General features: G+C 42.0%; 1 protein-coding gene across 1 annotated transcript; it reads left to right on the forward strand.

The window, feature by feature from the left end:
* Positions 1-16,210: 16,210 nt before the first annotated feature.
* LOC125549822 (beta-glucuronosyltransferase GlcAT14B-like) lies at positions 16,211-18,896 on the forward strand. Its single transcript, XM_048712988.1, has 4 exons — positions 16,211-16,953; positions 17,621-17,696; positions 17,771-17,886; positions 17,965-18,896. Exons 1-4 carry the CDS (start codon positions 16,389-16,391, stop codon positions 18,480-18,482), a joined length of 1,275 nt encoding a protein of 424 aa, XP_048568945.1. The 5' UTR covers positions 16,211-16,388; the 3' UTR covers positions 18,483-18,896.
* Positions 18,897-21,519: the final 2,623 nt, after the last annotated feature.

Consider the following 21,519-nt stretch of genomic DNA (forward strand, 5'->3'; position numbering starts at 1 on the left):
AGCTCATTGAGCTAATGCTATTTCAAGATTAATATCTTAGGAAAGCTCAATGATTGGCATGGCATGGATGAGAAAAGTGGACCCCTCAAAATGCTAAGGACAAAGGATTGGCTCAAGCTCAAAGCTCAAGACTCTACATTTTCTATTTTAGTGATCCAAGATCACATTGAGTCCATAGGAAAAGCCAATACTATCAAGGAGGGATGAGGTGTTGCTTAATGAGGTTCTTGCTAAAATGCTTAGTGATATGCTCCAAAACCCTCAACTACTTTCTCACATCCACATATGACCTAAACCAAAAGTCAAACTCAGCCCCACCGATTCTTTCTATCCGGCGCCACCGAGTTTCAAATGTCATAGCCACTGCCACAAACCCTAGGCAAATCGGTCTCACCGATAGGGATCTCGGTCTCACCGAGATGGGGTTGTAATCTCTCTGTTTCCCTTCGTAATGTTTCGGTCTCACCGAGATGAGCGATCGGTCCCACCAAGATTGCAATGTAAACTCTTTGTTTTCCCTTTGTAACGTTTCGGTCTCACCAAAATGAGCGATCAGTCCCACCGAGTTTACCTGACCAACTCTCTGGTTAGCTTATTAACAAAATCGGTCTCACCGAGTTTGTGTACGTAATCGGTCTCACTGATATTACGTTATGCCCTAACCCTAATCACATCGGTCCTACTGAGTTGCATGTAGGTCCCACCGAAAACCCTAACTGTCACTAGCTTTGCTGAATCGGTCCGACCGAGTTTAACCATTCGGTCCCACCGAGTTTGGAAAGTTATGTGTAACGGTTAGATTTTGTGTGGAGTCTATATATACCCCTCCACATCCTCTTCATTCATGGAGAGAGCCATCAGAACAAACCTACACTTCCAACCTATATTTTCTGAGAGAGAACCACCTACACTTGTGTTGAGACCAAGATATTCCATTCCTACCATATGAATCTTGATCTCTAGCCTTACCCAAGTTACTTTCCACTCAAATCTTCTTTCCACCAAATCCAAATCCTGTGAGAGAGAGTTGAGTGTTGGGGAGACTATCATTTGAAGCACAAGAGCAAGGAGTTCATCATCAACACACCATTTGTTACTTCTTGGAGAGTGGTGTCTCCTAGATTGGCTAGGTGTCACTTGGGAGCCTCCGACAAGATTGTGGAGTTGAACCAAGGAGTTTGTAAGGGCAAGGAGATCCCCTACTTCATGAAGATCTACCGCTAGTGAGGCAAGTCCTTCGTGGGCGATGGCCATGGTGGGATAGACAAGGTTGCTTCTTCATGCACCCTTCGTGGGTGGAGCCCTCCGTGGACTTGCGCAACTGTTACCCTTCGTGGGTTGAAGTCTCCATAAACGTGGATGTACGATAGCACCACCTATCAGAACCACGACAAAAACATCTGTGTCTCCAATTGCGTTTGAATCCTCCAAACCCTTCCCTTTACATTCTTGCAAGTTACATTCTTTACTTTCCGCTGCTCATATACTCTTTGCATGCTTGCTTGAATTGTGTTAAGATTGCTTGACTTGTTCAAAGTTGCTAAAATCTGCCAAGAACTAAAATTGGGAAAAGGCTTGATTTTTATTTGGTCAAGTAGTCTAATCACCCCCCTCTAGACATACTTTCGATCCTACACCAGACTACCCACAGTGGGAGTAACATAGGTAGTAACATCACACATATCTAGATAAAATAGATGATGTGGCAAGCAATAAATGAAGAAATGGAGGAAAGTGGATTTGTGTGATGTTACTACCTATGTTACTCCCACTGTGGGTATAGTCTTACTATAGTATGAGACTACCCACAATGGGAGTAACATAGGTAGTAACATCACACATATCTAGATAAAGTAGATGATGTGGCAAGTAATAAATGAAGAAAGAGAGCAAAGTAGTAACATAGCTAATTACTAGTAGTATGAGTAACATCACATGTACATATCAAGGCAAGATGTGTCTATAGCCTAATAAATGAAGTGTTGCATGTTACCACACATATATGTTACTCCCCACTATAGAGGTAGTAACATAGACTAGTGTAACACATGGGCATGTTACTAGTCTATGTTACTACCCATTGTGGCTAGTCTGAGTAACATCACACATCTCAAGGCAAGATGAGTCTATAGCCTAATAAATGAAGTGTTGCATGTTACTACACGTATGTTACTCCCCACTATAGAGGTAGTAACATAGACTAGTAACATTATATGTTACTACCCATTGTGGCTAGTCTTATGTCACTCTATTGTGTACTTACTTGCTCTAATAATGCATAGTATCATAGAGTAGCTAGTATCATATCTAGTACTTTATTTATATTGCCATGCATGACCCATAGTAGCATAACATTTATTATGACACGGTTTCGATATGATACTTAACCCTCTCTTTCTTCATTTAATTAATTCTATGACAGCTCATCAAAATTTCCTAGTTGGAATGCATGATACTAGCTATGATACCCCCTTACTATCAGCCTAGCAAAGGTGTACAGATCATTTGTGCGTCACTTTGTGAGTTTTCATCCGCTTGTTCGAGAAGCGGGGAGAAGTTTCAAACATTTCGGCCGCGAGGTGCGGCCACTGGCGTAGGCCTAGTTGGTATTTTAATTATAGAAAATTCAGATGGAGTTCAAACATCATCAAAATCGATGTGTGCCTATGGCGTGCTCTCACGACCCCATGGAAAAAAATTGGTAAAGTTTGGCACAAGTTTTGATGACCGCTCCTTCCAAACCGGAGCATCTCACATGAAGGATCATGATTTTCCAAAAGGAGACGTGTCAATTCAAACTCCTATGGCTGGTGACTTCATTGTTTGGCCTCATAAAAATTTCCAGGGTACGCAATCACCATTATACCACAGGTTTGATTTTCTGGCACATTTCAGGTATCGTTAGCTATATTTAAGACATTTTTTGATATTAACATGCATTTTGTGCATAAAAATAAAATTACAACCGGAACTGCATGTGTTGTCGAAAGGGATGAGGATCGCCGTTCGATCTAGGAGCATCCAGCGGTGCAGGCGTACGATCCGTGGGGTTTGGGTTCTGGCCAATCAGAAAGCACGACTCAGATCGTGGGCGGGGTGGTGGCGGGGTTTGGTCGGCACACGACTTTCATCAACGAACCGTGTGCTATTCGCAAACCAGATTGCATATTTTTGTTCACACATACTGCAGTGAGATCGATTGAGTGTGCTACCTCTATGATATAATAATAATAATAACAACAAAAAACAGTTCATATTCATTGCCTGAGCTGACAACATATCAAGGTCAACATATTAACGGTTCTTACATCAACAGAAAACCGGGCATAACTCACAAATTCAATACACGCAACTATTCTAAATTGAACGAATTAAGTTGCAGGGTAGGCATAAAGACTAGCCTTATAGCTTAATTCCCATGTACATGGGGGAACTGGGATCATTAAGTTGACCCCGAATGAACTTGGTTTTTTTTGATGATTTTAAACTTCTTCTCTGTTGCACTAGTGTGTGATCCCTTGGCTAGCAACTCATCAAAACATCGTACTCATCCTGATCGGCAACATCGTCGACACCCAGTACCCTTCTCTTCCCATGCATCGCTAAATGGTCGTTCTTATGCAAGGGGTCTTCCACAAAGAAAATCTGGGTAGCATCGCTGGCAAGAATGAATGGGTCCGCGTGATATGCCATCGTTGTCTTGTTAACACAAGTCTTCCCGTACTCATCAATCCTTACTTGACCAATAGGGATCCATGCGCACCTGAATAATGCCACCTTAACTTTCACATAGTCAAGCTCCCAAATCTCTTTGATGGATCCATAGTATACCCTTTTATCAGCTTCATTTACAGTCATGCATTCTATTCGAATAGAGTTGTACTGATACGAGGTCTTCTTATCACGTTCCTCGGTGTAGAACATGTATCCATTTATGTCATATGCTTGGTACGCCAGCACCATAGGTGATGGCTTTTATGCCAACCACGTAGCAATGTCATTGATGGATCCTTGTGCCAAACGATTCTCCAGCCATTCGGCATAGTTCTTAGTGTGCTCCTTCATCTCCACCTCTGATGAAGGCACCATTGGTAAGAATCTTTGGCGTATCTCCGTCAAGTGTTCTTCGGCATAAGCGATGAGAACTAGGCTATTAAGCAGTACCGTCAAATGGGATTTCTCTGCCAATTCTCCGGGTGCAGCCACTTGCGTGCCAGCAAGGACTGGCTTACCTTTCAGCATCCCCTCGTGGCGAGAGAGGGGCAAACCTATAGGTCTTTGGTTCATGTATTCAGTGAAAAACTCAACCACCTCCTCCGCGGTATAACCTTGTAGGATGCTTGCCTCTAGATGGTTTCGGTTCCGACGAAAGCGCTTCAGGATTCCCATGAACCGCTCGAAGGGATACATGTTGCGAAGAAACACAGGACCACAATACTTTATCTTGTCGACAAGGTGCACAATGAGATGGACCATGATATCAAAGAATGACGGTGGGAAAAACATCTCTAGGTTGGACAATATTCTTGCAATATCATCTTTCATATGATCCAACTCTTCAGGATCTACAACTTTCTGCCATAGTTGGTTGAAGAAATCATAGATGTCAATGAGTGTGTTTCTTATATCTTTGTCCATCAGATTCCTGATGGCCACCGGGAGGATTTGTGTCAACATTACATGGCAATCATGTGACTTCATGTGTCCCAACTTCGTTTTACTTGAGCTCACATCCACGAGACTTCTGATGTTTGCGGAGTAGGAAGAGGGTGTCTTAACTGACAACAAATAGGTGAAGAACCGTGTTGCTTCTTTTGTACTGAAATTGTAACTCTGGCGAGCCTTGATGAATTTGTCATCATCTTCTGCTTCACTCTTGCGTTGTGATTGATCAGCAAGCATATCGAGCCATGAACCGTCACCATCCTTCCCTTTACCTTTAATCTTGAGCAGAGTACCAAGGATGCTTTCACATACGTTCTTCTCTACATGCATGACATCGATGCAGTGACGTACATGTAGAATCTCCCAGAAAGGTAATTTCCAGAACACCGATTTCTTCTTAAGCACTTGATCCTTGGATGTTAGTTTCACCGTCAAAGGGTGGTTCTTGCCAAGCACAACATTAATTTTTTTAGCCATGTTGTGGACCACCACCCCTTCATAGGGTCTTGGGGCTGCAGCTGCCTCTGCCGTACCATCAAATTCAGCTTTCATCTGTCGGTATTGGTGATTTTTCCGTAAGAACCTACGATGACGTAAATACACTATTTTGTGCAAGTTGGGAAGTCTTCTGCTAGCTGTCCTATCCATGCATGTGACACACCCTACTTCTCCCCTTGTTTTCTACCCCGATGTGTTTCCTAATGCTGGCATATCTTGAGTGGTGTGCACCATCATGGCATGTAGATCGAAAATCTCCTTTCTGTAAGCATCGTAACATTTTACAACAGGCGCATCTATCCACATTGTCAGCAATTCTTCTACCAGTAGCTGAAAGTAAATGTCGATATCATTTCCAAGTTGCTTCGGGCCTTGGATAATCATTGACATCATAATGTATTTTTTTTCTTCATACACAACTAAGGAGCTAGGTTATATATGCATGGAAGCATCAGCCATGTGCTGTGATTGGTGCTCATATCGCCAAAAGGATTCATCCTGTTAGTACACTCCCCGAGCCTTATACTTCTAGGATCCTTGGCAAAATTTTAAAACTTTTTGTTGATTAATTCCCACTGAGCCCCATCTTTAGGGTGCCTCATATACCTATCCGCAATTCGCTCATCATGATGCCACCGCAACCTCTTTGCCTCTCTAGGGTTTGCAAACAAACGCCTCAACCTTGGAACTAAAGGCAAGTACCAAACAACCTTGAATGGAACTCCTGTCTTGATCTCGTCATCCAATTTGTACTTGTCCTTTGCTCTCCTGTGCTTGTATCGTGCATGCTTGCATGTGGGACATGCACGGAAAATATTTGTACTCACCATGGTACAATATACAATCATTCACACAAGTGTGTATCTTCTGTACTTCAAGTTCCAATGGGCAAACAATTTTGTTCGCTACATTCGTGCTTCTGGGGAGCACATTATCTTCCGGAAGAATTTCTTTCAAAAGACCTAACATCTCTGTGAAGCCCTTATTTGATAGACCGTTTGCTGCTTTAAATCTGAGAAGCGCCAGGGTGGCACTCAACCTGGAATATTTCTTTTTGCAACCTGGATACAATTCTTTCTTGGAGTCTGCATCAATGGTTGGGAGATCCTTGTACCCAATCATATGCTTATCTGGGCCCTCAAAATCTGCAATCATAGCAGCAAAATCTGGCATATCAAGATCGTCGTCATCTGTGTCGACGTCTTGGTTTTCCAGTGGGTGTTTCGGCTTTCCAGTGTTCCATTGGTAGCTTGACGCCTCTGCCCCGATGTTAGATTCAACATCCATCTGACACTGATCGGGGTTTGGCATCTCGCTGCCCTGGGTATCTTCATCCATGACCTCCTCTTCACCGTGTCTGGTCCAACGTGTATATCCATCCATGAATCCCCTAGAGACTAAGTGCATATGGACATCTGCAACTTCATGTGACTCTGTATTGGCACAATCAGTACATGGACACATGATGTAATCCGCATCACCAATTCTCCTCTTTGTACTTTCAGCCAAATTCATGAACTCTGTCACGCCACTGATAAAATATGTGGTTTTCCGATTCTTCATCCACCGAGATCGTTCGATCTGCAGCACATGAATGGTAATTAAAAACAAAACAACAACATTAATACACGGATTAACTGATGTCCAAAGATGCATGCATAAATCACAAGGTTTTATTTTAATAATTACTGAGGACGCTCCATGTTGTTATCCAGACGTGCTATGACAAAAATTAATGGCCAGTCAATTTACACGCAGAGTACTAGTACAACACTACACAGGAATTGAATACCTAAATTTATCCACTCATGAAAAGAATACCTTAATTAATTAGCCGCGCGGCGACCTCCACCCAGCAGACAGACAAGCGCGATGCAGTGGCACGCCGAGACAGCAGGGTCAAGGAGCAAAGCTTAGTGCAGCTGCCGCCTGAAGTTCGACCTCCACTATCCCGCCATCAACTACGATGGATGTGCTCGAATACATCACATAGAGGATTGACCTCCTATGATGCCGCCACCGCCCACCGCCCGAGGATTAACCACTTCTCCGGTCGCCGCTGCCTAGGCCGCTGCCGCCATCTCTATATGCAGAGCGGCTATTTTTTTACGGATATCCGCAGAGCGGCTGTTTACACGGTATCTCATCGTAACTCAATTATATGCAAAAGGTAGTACATCACATACAGTTATGTAACGGCAACCGTGTATAACCTATGTTCTCTTCTCACACGGTTTGGTGCGGAAATCGTCTGTGACGTTGTAATACCTAACACAAACGACATGTACAAACAGTGTGCCATATATATACAACATATATATAGTGCCATTAGTAGTTTCCAACCGTTAGCTTATCTCCATAGTTTCCCCATTTCCCCAAAATCCCTACATAGCCTCCAAATTCCCTCGCGTGGCGCTGACATTGGGGGAATGCGGACGAGTGGTGTTGATGGTTTCGGTGCAGCTGCTCCTGTTGATATCGCCGCCACGACGGCGGTCGCCGCCGAGCACTTGCCTAAGGTCATCAAAAGGCAGGTGTACTACGGATCCGAATCGTCTTGTCAGGTTCCAATCTATCCCGATCTTTTTTACCATGTCCAAAGTATGTCTCCTTGTTGAATCCGTCCTGAATGACCCCCCCCCCCCCAGGAAAGCAATCTGCCGCTGGATCCGTAGCTTGACTCCAGACTCCCGCAATGCGAGTTCGACTCTGAGTTTTGCGCCACCGAGAAGTACCAAAAGCTGAGTTGTGTGCACGGGTACACTCCCGCTCGACGTGTATGCACGGAGGGATTCGACATTGGCAGGCGGTTTCTTAGTTGCCCCTTAGAGGTTAGTGCTAATTAAGTTCATCATTTTACTTCAGTTAATGCCACCGCTCATCCAGAATACTATTTAACATTGGCAGGGATATGAGGCTTGTGCCTTTGTTAACTGGCTGGATGAAGAATGGCATGGCAGGGCTCGGAGTGTTATCACCAAGCTCGCAGAAGATAACGTAAAGTTGAAGAAGAAACTGGCTGATCTGGAATGTACAATCAGTACGATGAAGCAAGAAAGAATCAAGGACACGCAACAGATGAAAGCAAGAGACAAGAAGGAACTAGCATGTGTAGTTGTGGTTGTCGCATTAGCCATGTTCTATGCACTGTTTGCAATGATGATTAGGGGTTTTGTTTGACAGTATTGCTAAAGCACATCTAGATGTGCTCTAAGTAATGCACATCTAGGTCCTATATATGCCATTGATGTTATGCGAAGATTCGTGCAAATATTTTTCTTTGTCTTTTTTCTTTTCCTTTCTAGTTTTATTATTACTGGCTTTATCAATAAGAAGAGCTCAATGTATTGCTTGCGAACTGTCCTACTCCGTTTGTACCGGTACCGGTGCATAATCCCAAAACTCGTTCCTTGTTTTTGTCCTGAAAAATGAAATCGGCCAAATAGCCAATAGGAGACCTACGCAACCAACCCTAAAAAAGGAGTCCTGCGCAACCCCGGGAATTTGGAGCGACTGGGTACAAATAATTGCGGTTGATTATATCATCGGTTAGATAATACGTCAACCCCCGCTAATTGGCAGTTCCTCTTCTCTGCATACCCCTCTTAAGTGGCCACCATCTTCATCGTCCCCGATAGGCCGCGCTACACACTGGCACACACTCTGCAGCCATGTCAAGCGATAGTGAGGACGACAGTTCGGCCAGCAGTTTAGCGCCCGATGATAGGTCAACATGGGAATCATCCCGCTTGTCTTCCTTGAATCCGTCATCAAGCCCAGACCTCGATTATATCCGGTTCATGGAAGGGACGCTGCCTCTGGAGTCATCAGACGACAACCAGACGGATGAGGAGCCGTCAGAGGACGAAGAAGAGGACGACGACGATGAGGAGGAGGAATGGTCGAACGAGGAGGAGGACGATGATGACAGCAACGATGATGACGATGGCGGCGGTGATGAAAAGCCAACGGTCAGCGGCAAGAAGCGTCCTCGCCAAGACGATGTCGCTGGGCAATCCAACAAGAACAACAACAAGAAGAAGGACTAAATTAAGCAGACTGTATTTATCTCTGTTCATCCTATCAATCCCATCGCACACGGTTAGTAATATGTATTCGACAGAGATCTTCTACATTATCGCCAACAGGTTGGTTTGTTGAACTGTGTGCCTTGACGAGCACACAATTCACAAAAAAAGACTATATGGGCTGTCTATAATGATCGCACACAATTATGATTACTGACCTATTTGATGGGTATCACACACATCTTGTTACGCCGAATCGTTTATGTTCACCTCACTCATCGCAAACGGTTCATCGGACCGAACTGTATGTCGTATATCGCACACACCTTGATCTGGCTGCCCGTTTCTGTTGTTCTGTCTCATCGCAAACAGTTCATACAGATCAACCGTATGCCCCTCATCGCACACGCAACTATAATATGAAATGTGTTTGATGTATCATTCATCGCAAACATTTTGCATCATTTCTGACAGTTTTCATACAACACCGTTTGCGATTATTGCATCGCACACAGTTTCTCGAAGGGTCTCTGATCGTAGTGTCGCTTAGTAGCATCCTGCAGTAGTGAATGCATCATTAATGGCAGCCTACAATAGATCTGCTGCAAGCACAAAGATAAGAGGCGAGAGAGGGTCACCTTGCCGCACGCCACATTTACATAAAAATTGTCTACCCTGGGTTCCATTAAGTACCACAACAGATTTGCCTGAACTGAAAATGCATTTAATCCAGTTTAGCCATTTTTCATTGAAACCCATGCTTCTCATAATGTCAATCATTGCCTCATGTTCAATGGTATCGAATGCTTTCGCGAAGTCCAGGTTCAGAAGCACAATCTCTTTTTTGGGTGCTTGGCACTGATGTATGTATTCAAATGCCTAGGCCAAGCAATCCTGGATTGATCGACCTTTGATGAACCTGTATTGGTTATGGTGAACAATTTTCAGAATCACACGTTGTAGCCGATTTCCTAGAATTTTGGTGAGTACTTTCAAGCAGCAGTTCAACAGAGTTATTGGCCGAAAATCATTTATCGTGGATGGGGAGTTTATTTTGGGGATCAGTGTGATGTAACCATCATTAATGCTCTCTAAATTCAGATTGCCCTCGAAGAATTGATTGCACAGATTGTAGAAGTCCTCCTTAATGATTGGCCAACAGGTTTTAAGAACACTCCGTCCATCAGGGCCAGGTGCCCTGTCGGTCGGCATTGTCCTGTTGACATTATCAATTTCGTCTTTGGTGAATGGGACTGTAAGTTCATCAAGGTCCACACATTTCTTAATTATTCGGGCCAGGTCAAATTTCATTGTGTGTGTGGAAGAAAACCCCAAACGTTCTTTATAGGTGTGATAAGTAATGGACTCTTTTCCTACATGATCTTCAACACAAGTTCCATCATCAATCAAAAGAGAAGCAATATTATTCCTCCTATATATTTCAGACGCCATAGCTTGAAAAAACTTTGAATTTTCGTCTCCAAACTTGACCCATCTAATAGTGCATCTCTTCTTCCAATATTGTTGTTGATAAGATAGTAAGCGAAGAAGATGTGTTTTAAGATGTTGTTGGGACCTTATGCTATCTTTACCTTGCTATCTGAGATGTATGAATGGTCAGTTTGATTTTGGTCAGTTAAACTATTATATGAGATCAAGCATAGCCCTCTGGTTTATCACTACTTCATACTCCATGTATTTGATCCCAGTTAAAAGAGGAATGATTAGGTCATTTCCCTATGGAAACACAATTCACACTTATTTCAATGAATAGAACTTGGAATATCTTAAACTGGAATGTCAGAGGGATAAATTCTCAAACCAGATGGGACAATTTGAGAGCTAAAATTGATGAAAGCAACTGTGGTATCATATGCATTCAAGAAACAAAAAGAGATACTTTTGATCTGGCTTACCTCGGGAATTTTTCTCCTAGAAGATTTAACCAATATGCTTGATGGGTCTTTCTGGTGGCCTTATTACTATTTGGAATGGGAGCCTTTTCAGTGGAACTATTATCAGCCAATCATCTTATCTGATTACTGTCAAACTGCTATGCAATTTATCTGGTCACATTTTCTATATTAGCAACATTTATGGCCCTTGCCAGAATGATGACAAGACTGATTTCTTTGACTGGTTAAACAATATTGATGCCTCTCAAATGGATCACTGGATGCTTGTGGGTGAATTTAATTTAATCAGAAGTCCCCATGACAGAAACAGACCAGGTGGAGACACAAATAATATGCTCATATTCAACAACCTTTTGCGGCAATTAGACCTTGTGGAAATACCACTTAAAGGAAGAAATTTCACTTGGAGTAGTATGCAAGATCTGCCCTTGTTGGAAAAGTTAGATTGGATTTTCACCTCTGCATACTGGACTTTGTCCTTCCCACATACTCTAGCTCACCCACTAGCTAGAGTTTCATCAGATCATACCCCTATTCACATTCAGATTGGCAGTGACATCCCAAGGGCTTCTATCTTCAGAATTGAAAATTACTAGTTTGAATTTGATGGATTTTATGAGACTGTTTTACAATGCTCGAACAGAAATGAACAATTAGTTAACTTTGCAAAAGATATTGCTGCCAGATTTAAATGCCTCGGAATGGGTCTCAAGAAATGGAGCAAAAATCTCTCTAGACTCAACACCAATATCTCTGCCTGTAACTATGTCTTATCTATGCTTGATGGCATTGAAGATCAAAGGGACCTGAATATTATGGAAGCAAATTTCAGGAAAATACTAGAAAAGCACATCTCCAAGTTATTGGAAGTTAAAAGAATTTATTGGAAATCTAGATTTAAAATGAGGAGTGTAAGATTGGATGATGAACATACTTATTATTTTTCATGCTATGGCTACCCAAAGCTACAGGAAAAATTACATTACTACTATTATTGGTGATGATGGAAATTCATATCAAAATCATGATCATAAGGCAGCAATTATTTGGAAATCCTAAAAAGATAGATTGGGAAAATCCATTGATCCTCCTATGTTTTTCAACCTAGAAGAACTCATCCAACCACAAGATCATACAGAACTTGAGGCTCCTTTTTCTATGGATGAGATTGATCAGCTAAATAAAGATTTACCCACTGACAGAGCCCCTAGCCCTGATGGTTTTAATGGCACCTTCTTGAGGAAAGTTGGGATATTATCAAGCAAGATATCTATACTATGATTTGGGATTTCTTTGAAGGAAACGGTGATATTCAAAGTATAAATACTGCTTTCATTACTCTCATACCAAAGATTTCAAATCCTGAAAATATGAATGATTTCAGACCTATATCCCTGATCAGCCTTCCTCTTAAAATTATCACCAAACTTATGGCCAATAGAGCTCAGAAAATCTTCACCTCTGTTATTCACAGAACCAATATGGATTTATCAAGGGGAGAAACATCCAAGACTGTCTGGGTTATGCTTTTGAATATCTCCACCTATGCCATCAGTCAAAAAAGCCTACCATCATACTCAAACTAGATTTTGAAAAGGCTTTTGACAAGATTGAATACAAGGCCATTATTGCTATGTTAAGGGCTAAAGGATTTGGACCTAGATGGATAAACTGGGTATCAAATATTCTACACTCTGCATCCACCTCTATTTTACTTAATGGAGTTCCTGGCAAGAATATTATTTGCAAAAGAGGAGTCAGACAAGGTGATCCACACTCCCCTCTGCTATATATAATTGTTGCAGACTTACTACAATCAATTGTAAATGCTTCTTGGTCTAATGGAGAGTTTTCTCTCCCCATCAATCATGCATATGGTCAAGACTACCCAATCATTCAATATGCAGATGACACCCTAATGATTATGCCAGCTAATGAAGATCAGCTTATCCACCTAAAATATCTACTCAACCTTTTCACTCTATCTACTAGTCTTTTTGTTAATTTCAGCAAATCCTCCATGATCCCCATTAACATTGACCACCAGTCAATTTCTATGCTAGCAAACACATTTGGATGCAAGGTTGAAAGACTTCCTTTTACATACTTAGGACTCCCCATGGGCACCACCAAACCTATTGTCCTATATCTTATTCATGTCATATCCAAAATTGATAAGAGATTGTCTAGAGTGGCAAGATTCATGAATCATTCTGGCAGACTTACCTACATAAACTCTGTTGTTGCTTCCATGCCTGTATTTTCTATGTGCTCTCTTAAAGTTCATATCACCATATTGGATAACGTTGACAAATCAAGCAGAAATTTTCTCTGGTATGGAAATGAGATTAATAAAAGAGGCAAACATCTGGCCAGTTGGGATATGATATGCAAACCAAAACAACAAGGAGGTATTGGTGTCCTAAATCTAAGAGAGCAAAATAACGCCCTCCTTATTAAACACCTATACAAGTTCTACAATCAGATGGATGTTCCATGGGTCAAATTAATTTGGAAGGCTTACTACCAAAACAACGAAGTACCACATTCCAACAACAAAGGTTCTTTTTGGTGGAAGGATTGCCTGAAAATGTTCGAATTATTTAAAGATATGACTTCCTGTGAAGTTAAATTGGGAAATTCTACTATGCTATGGGAAGACAATTGGAATGGCTCTATTATGAAACTGAAGTTCCCTGAATTACACTCCTTCAATCAATAGGAGAACATACCTATTTGGACAGCCAAATGTTTGGAGAATTATTATAGCTTATTTCGACTACCACTATCCATTACTGCCCATCAACAGTTTCACCTGCTATCTGATCAATTAAATAACATCAGACAGAATAATGGTCGTGACATCTGGAATTTCACTTGGGGCAGTTCTATAAACATGACCAAGAAGATCTATAACTTTCTAACGAAAAATGAAGATGATGTTGATCCATTCAAAAGGATATGGAAATCTTGTTGTTTACCAAAGCATAAATTCTTCTGCTGGCTAATGCTCAATGACAGAATAATACATGTGACCTATTGACTAGGAAGAGTACGCACCTTGATTCCACTAAATGTGTCTTATGCAATGTTGAAGATATGGAAGACATAACTCACCTTCTCTTTTCTTGCCCATTTAGTCAAGGGTTTTGGTGGAATATTGGTATTGAATGGAACACAGATATGAATATCCATGATATGATAATTGATGCTAAACAAAGATACCATCTTACTTCTTTCATGGAAATTATGATTGTGGGCACCTGGTGCGTCTGGAATCAAAGAAATGGCCTGGTATTTGAAGGAATTCCTTGCTCAATCACTGAATGCAGATATGATTTTATCAGAACTTTCAAGTTAACCATGCTGGGAGCCAAACCTAGTCTGAAGGATGGCATGTCATCCTGGATTGATAATATTTAATTTTTCCCTTTCATTTTCCTTCCCTTTTTATGCACTCCTAGACTATCTCTGGTTGTCCCCCCATCAACCATTGTAAGACAATGTTATGTTATTTCCTTATTAATGAAAAATGACACACAGTAGGGCTTTTGCCTTACTGTTTTATGGTAAAAAAAACCTTAATATGCTTCTAAGACACATAGAATTTCTATTTGTAGGCATATAAGTTGCTAAGAGCTAAAATAGATGCTATTGAGAAAATGACATACCCAAAAGATATTAGATGTACATAAAGTTTTCTAAGTCATGCCGGTTTTATATAAGTTTTGTTAAAAACTTTTCAAAAGTTTCTAGACCTCTTAGTAGTCTTTCATACAAACGTATCATTCTTATTTGACTATAACTATATATAAGCCTTTTTAAAACTTTAAAGAAGAATCTAATTATGTTCCTATTATTCTGCCACCTGGGTAAAATCTTTTACAAGTATGTGTGATATTAGTGATTATACTGTAGGGACTATTTTTGCACAAATAATTGATAATAACTTGAATATCAGTCACAAGATCATGGATAATGCAGGATTTAGGACTCACGTGTGCGCAAGTTTTCGTCCGAACTACTCAAGTCAGCCCAAGTGTACACCATTTTCTCTCTCTAATAGAAAGTGTATAACATCGTCGCTGGGGATCTCGTGTAGGGCTCGGCCTTTCACTTACAAATTATATATATATCGTCATCGAGATTGTAACACATCGGCCAGGCTATCGTGTAGGGTCGCGTTATTCGTCATTCTGAGTTAGGAATAGTTATTCTTCACCCCCCTCTATTTTACCATCAATGCATCGTAATTTTACGTTTCATAAGTTTTGTCTTATTTCCGACGCAAAAAGAGACCGTAAGAAAATATATAATCACCGTAAAAAATATTTTATGTTATGTAAAATTATAAACGTAAAAACATAGTCTAAAATACACATAAACTGCAAATTTTTTCTTGTCTTATGATCTATATTTTAATTTTTTATGTCAAATTTTACATAGTGAATCAATAAAAAGGTAACTATTTGAATTCCAAACGTAATTTAATTATGAAATGATCGTAAGATTACCTCAGGTGAAGAATAACTTACTCTGCACCCTGGGTGATGAATAGTAACACTATATATATGGGAATACATATATAAGTTGACTGTGTAATTTGAGTAACTCAAATTCTTGAAAGGAGAAATTGTTAGAGGAGAAAGAACTGAAAAGAAAGAAGGACGATCCTTGAAAAAAAATTGATTGACAAAATATCAACTCACTAAAAAAAATCGATGGCTTGTGTATGCATACTTTGCTACCACAATACAATGGCCCGTGTGGTAGCCCAAAATCCCGAGCTGACCTAGCCATCTGGGTCGGCACGACCCAACCCACCCAACATGCCTGGCATGGCACGACCCGCAATGACATGTTTATAAACGGGTTGTGCTGTGGTAGCATGCGTGCCACACTTCCACCAATAACTGCTAAACGGGCCGGACTAACCCGGCACGCGTGCTATTCGGCCTAGTTCTGACATTTTTGGCCGTTTAAAAATAAAAATAATAAACGGGTACCGGGACGGGCACGCGTGCTTTCGGCCCGGCTCGCGTAGCCCGGCCCACCCCAGATGGCCAGGTCTGGTACCCAGTCACTTCTCCGACAACTTCCACCGACACGCGACAAAGAAAATCACTGGTGTGCGATGCGACGCGATGCTCTCGCGGCCTCTAGTCTAAGCACCCCCGACGACGTCGGCGACTCACCGCCGGCGAGCCGATCCACGCCGCCGCCCCATTTCCCGCCTGTGTCGTGCATGTGATCTGGCGCCCTCTCCGGATCCTCTTCTTCCATGGGATTGGGGGGCATGAGAGGCGGCATCGGGGGAGGGGGCGCCGGCTCGGGCGAGAGGTGGAGGTGGATCCTCTTCCTCTCGCTGGTCTCCGTCTCCTTCCTCCTCTCGTTCCTCTTCCTCTTCCTCTCCGCCTACTCCTCCCCGACGCGCCTCCGCCTCCCTGGGCTCACCACCGCCCGCGCCGCCGCCGGAGTCCGCCGCGGCCCCGACGCGCTCCCCTGCCTCGCCTACCTCCTCATCGGCGGCCGGGGCGACGGGCACCGCCTCCTACGACTCCTCCTCGCAGTCTACCACCCACGCAACCGCTACATCCTCCACCTCTCCGCCGACGCCTCCCACGAAGAGCGCCGGGACCTTGCTGCTGGGGTCGCCGCCGCGGCGCCCGCCGCTGTCTCTTTCGACAACGTCGCTCTTGTGGGCACGCCTACCGCGGGGACACCCGTCGGGTCGTCGGGCCTCGCCGGCACGTTACGCGCCGCTGCTGTCCTGCTCCGCCTCCACCCCGACTGGGACTGGTTCATCACCCTCAACGCCGCCGATTATCCCCTCGTCACCCAGGACGGTACGGCATCCCGATCTGTCTTCGTACTCATGGGTTTGCATGATGGTATCCCATTGACCCGAAATACATTTCGGTCTTTCGTTTCTCAGCAGTACTAGAACCGAAATTAATTTCGGCAACATACATCTTCTAATTAACATCAAATTGCCGACTTTTCATGTTGAATTGTGTCACGAGCATAGTAACAATGGTTTACAGCTTACCCACCCTGGGAATTTGTTAGGAACCACCTGCCTGTTATCACGGATGTATTGATTTTTTTTTAAATCTACACAGATGTAGTGTTATTGCAATTGTCCACAGAATAGAGCTCCATTATTGTCTGTTTAAAAATCAAGGAGTTAAATCCAGGCTCCCGTTATCTCTTGGTTTTGATATATCTGAAGTGGAATAGACAGTGCACATTTCAGAACATGCACTCCTCCTATAGGTCAATTATAAAACTAACCTCAAGTAGTTGTGATGATTCTCATGATATTCATTTGTAAATACTAGCTTGTGTCTATTGTGTCGTGCTGGCCTTTGGAGTTTTTCGGTTTTCCAGATGACATTTCCAGTTTCTGTCCCAAACATGATCATATTTTCTTGTTAATTTTGCTAGATTGGCATCATTGTGCTAGAAGTTTATGCTGATTGTGATACTACCGTACATTTTGTCCTGTTGCAGATTTGATTCATGCCTTGTCGTATGTTCCAAGGGAATTTAACTTCATTGATCACACTAGTGACATTGGACAGAAAGAGTATGGATCGTTTGAACTTGGAGAGAATTTTAGCAGCCAACGGTATCAGTTTTAATAAAACTACTCACTTGCAGATCTGAAAAAGTGCAATCGATGATAGTGGATGCTGGAATATACTTGTCAGGGAGGACCAACTTCTTCCGAGCCACACAGAAACGACCAAGTCCTGATGCTTTCAAGTTCTTCACAGGCATTTATTGTTCTCTGCTCTGATTTAATTTCATTGGTTTAGATCATTTCCTTATCCATCTTCGTTCCTTCTTACTAGGTTCTCCATGGGTTATTCTGAACCGACGGTTTATAGAGTACTGTGTTCTTGGTTGGGAGAATCTTCCTCGGCTTCTTCTCATGTACTTCAACAATGTAATGCTACCTCAGGAAGGATATTTCCACTCAGTCATATGCAACTCGCTTGACTTCCGTAATTCCACTGTTAACAATGACTTGAGGTACAAGGTGTGGGATGATCCACCTCAGACAGAGCCCCTTTTTCTCAGCATGGCACATTATGATAAGATGGTGGACAGTGGACAGCCTTTTGCAAGGCGGTTTCAAGCGAATGGACCGTTGCTGGACAAGATCGATGAGAAACTACTTAAGCGTCCAGGCCATGGGCCTGTTCCTGGTGCCTGGTGCGCAGGAAGGAAGAGCTGGTTCATTGACCCATGTTCCCAGTGGAGCGATGTGAATGTTGTGAAACCTGGTGCTCAAGCCTTGAAGTTGCAGCAATATATCAATCGGACCTTGGAAGAAGCAGATTCTGGCGCAAAATCATGCAGGCCATAGCTGCATTTGATTCCAATAGCCTCACATCCTATGGCTGAAAGCTTCGAGGTTTCCATTCCAGCATCAAGGTTCTCTGCTCTAGTGCTTTGCAGAATAAGCAGCTATTTCCTCCCTTAACTGAAATTAGGACTTCTTGCATATCGAGTGCTCTTTCTAGACCCCTCCCACCCTTAATATTGGCTCCTAAGTTTCAGTTAGGTCTAGGAATCTATATTTGTGGCTCCATCATGACATTGAAGGCATAGAGATGAGAGCATGCTAATTGAACCATATTGGTTGTATTGTATGAGCTGGTCACTTATTGAATGACCTATGCTGGCGCTGAGTTCATATTTGACAGAACTGGAGAGGAAAAAGCAGAACATGTGGTCTGTTACTAGCACCGTGTTCTCATCACTGGAATGAGCTTCTATCTGTCCATTCCCTTCAGGACTTGCATTTACCTACTCCCTCTGTTTCAGAACATCGGTCCATTTTAATGGAAATTGTCATCTCTGTGAATCATACTAGTTCATATTGGAAGTTCACTAAAATATCAACAGCACCGTGTCTTTAAATTTGTACTTTATGCCACTAGTTGAGTGCACTAAAGGAGGTTAAAAGCTATGCAATTTAACGGTGATGTAATTTCTGTGAGATTCTTGTTGTGGCATATCTATCAAATGTGCTTCTGGGACGAGTTCTATCTAGTTCGCTATGACAATCACAAACAATTCCAATAGTAGTAATGATATAAAACTCGTAGACTAAAACATTAATGCTCCTAATAGATTCATGTTAAGGCAACCATCATTACCCAACGGTTTATTTTAACAATATAATGTTACCATGTATCATGGTTGACTACATGATTATCACAAAAGGTTGGGACAGTACTGAGGCCACGACATCGTCGCATACCAAAAAAGCAAATCACTTAGGTCAATCAACATCCTAACAGATTCATCTAGTTAGTGTGACCATCATCGATCTACTTGATGGTTTAATTTACAGCATAATTATGTAATATCAAAATTATTTTTAACCTCTGGTTTAAGGCAATAAAAAAGGTTAAATGCTTGTGTATATCTATACACACTAAATCAACAAGCGGTAACGTGACATTTGGAATCGGCGTAAGATCGAGTGATATTGGTATTGAGATTTTTGTAGTTGACCTATCATAAAAATATATGATATTAATGATATGAAATTTGTGAGACTACAATATACTGCTCCCAATATAGATATGTTTTGCAACCATCATCGACTTTGTTAATGACTTACTATAATCATGGTTGACTACTATATCTGACTATCACAAATTTCTAATGACTTATTACATCATGGTTGACCATATATAACTATCACAAATCATTCATGCAGTACCACACCAAACTTCTTGTCATTATACCAAAAAAGGGAAAACCCAGCTATTAATGCGATCAACACCCATCAAGTACTTGACGGATTAATTTTGCGACATAATAATACCCCATGAGGTTCTAGAAATGGCAATTATAGTAGTTAACTATGACTATCACAAATGTTGGCATGACGTGTCGAGACTATGGCATCACTAACAATAATGATCAGACATGCTCGAGACTAGAACATCACCTCACACTAGTCAAATAACAAGCTTTGGGACCTTGTCATGAGTGCATTCCAAACACAATTCCTAACATATCTTAGTTCAACCAACATACTAATTAACAACAGATTCATGTATTGGAATTACAGTCAATTTGTCCGCCAATGGTTTACTAGTTATTATCATACCGAGAAATACCATAAATCCTACTTCTCCGTCTCATAATATAAGACTTTGTTACATCCAATATGTGAGAAGGATAGGGGGAGTTGTTGTGAATAGACGACTATATCGCAAATGATTCCACCAACGGTTGTGAGATTGCGACATCATATGGAGGAGTTTTTCTAAGCTCACGTATGTGATCCCCTATCCATTTTAGATATTCATGTCATTACCAAAAATTCTAGGAAAAAAACAGGACATTGTAGCACTAAAGTTGTATTGGCATGTGAAACTTTTAGGTTGATAAGTTTTGCCATTTGTGAGGAACAAGCGAGGATAATGTTCATTTTGTATGTGCCACACACAATTTGGTTTTTTCCCTGTGAGATTGCATAATGTCGTACTCCCGCTGTTTCAATTTATAAGATGTGTTACCTTTCATTAAGACAAAACATCTTACCAACACGTACTGCTTTATTGTGTGGGCTACGTGGCAGATAATTATTAGAAAATACTTCAAGAGACATAAACCCCGCATTCATAAATAAAACGGTTGTCCTGTACTTGAACACACACACACACACACACACACAGAGGACTATTCATTGATTTTTCTGAGACTTCTGGTTAAAATTATGGAATGCACTGCGTGCGGACCCTCCTACGACACGACTCGCACGTTATTGACCCGGCCTCGCAGACAGCAAGGAGTCCGTCGCGCCAGAAGGCACAATGTAACGCCCCATATGCAACCTGCCATATTTGTATTCCAACTCTTGCCATTTTCGGCACTAAGTTATGATATTTCCTCGTTGTTGGGTTTTGTCTCCGTGTTGCATTTGTCTTTGTCATGCATCTCATATCATGTCATCATGTGCATCGCATTTGCATACGTGTTCGTCTCATGCATCCGAGCATTTTCCCCGTTGTCCGTTTTGCATTCCGACGCTCATATGCCCTCCGGTGTCTCTTTTTGCTTCTTTTCGTGTGCGGGTGTTAAATGTTCTCGAATTGGACCAAGACTTGCCAAGCGGCCTTGGTTTACTACCGGTAGACCGTCTGTCAAGTTTCGTGCTATTTGGACATCGTTTGATACTCCAACGGTTAACCGAGGAACCATGAAGGCCTCATGTGTGTTGCGGCCCAACACCTCTCCAAAGTGGCCCAAAGTCCAGCTAAACCCCCTCCATCATCTCGGTTGTTCGATCACAATCTCGTGACCGAAAACCGTGCTCAATTTGGAGCCTCCTAGCTCCTTCTATGTATAAATAGGCATCTCCCCCGAAAATCCCGGATCAA

Source organism: Triticum urartu, chromosome 1 (genome assembly GCF_003073215.2).
Source record: "Triticum urartu cultivar G1812 chromosome 1, Tu2.1, whole genome shotgun sequence".
In the NCBI taxonomy this organism is placed as follows: domain Eukaryota; kingdom Viridiplantae; phylum Streptophyta; class Magnoliopsida; order Poales; family Poaceae; genus Triticum; species Triticum urartu.

Coding starts and splice junctions, on each gene's coding strand:
- LOC125549822 (XM_048712988.1), top strand. CDS start 16,389: ATGGGATTGGGGGGCATGAGAGGCGGCATCGGGGGAGGGGGCGCCGGC. Junction 16,954..17,620: donor TCCCCTCGTCACCCAGGACG/GTACGGCATCCC, acceptor GTCCTGTTGCAG/ATTTGATTCATGCCTTGTCG. Junction 17,697..17,770: donor AGTGACATTGGACAGAAAGA/GTATGGATCGTT, acceptor ACTCACTTGCAG/ATCTGAAAAAGTGCAATCGA.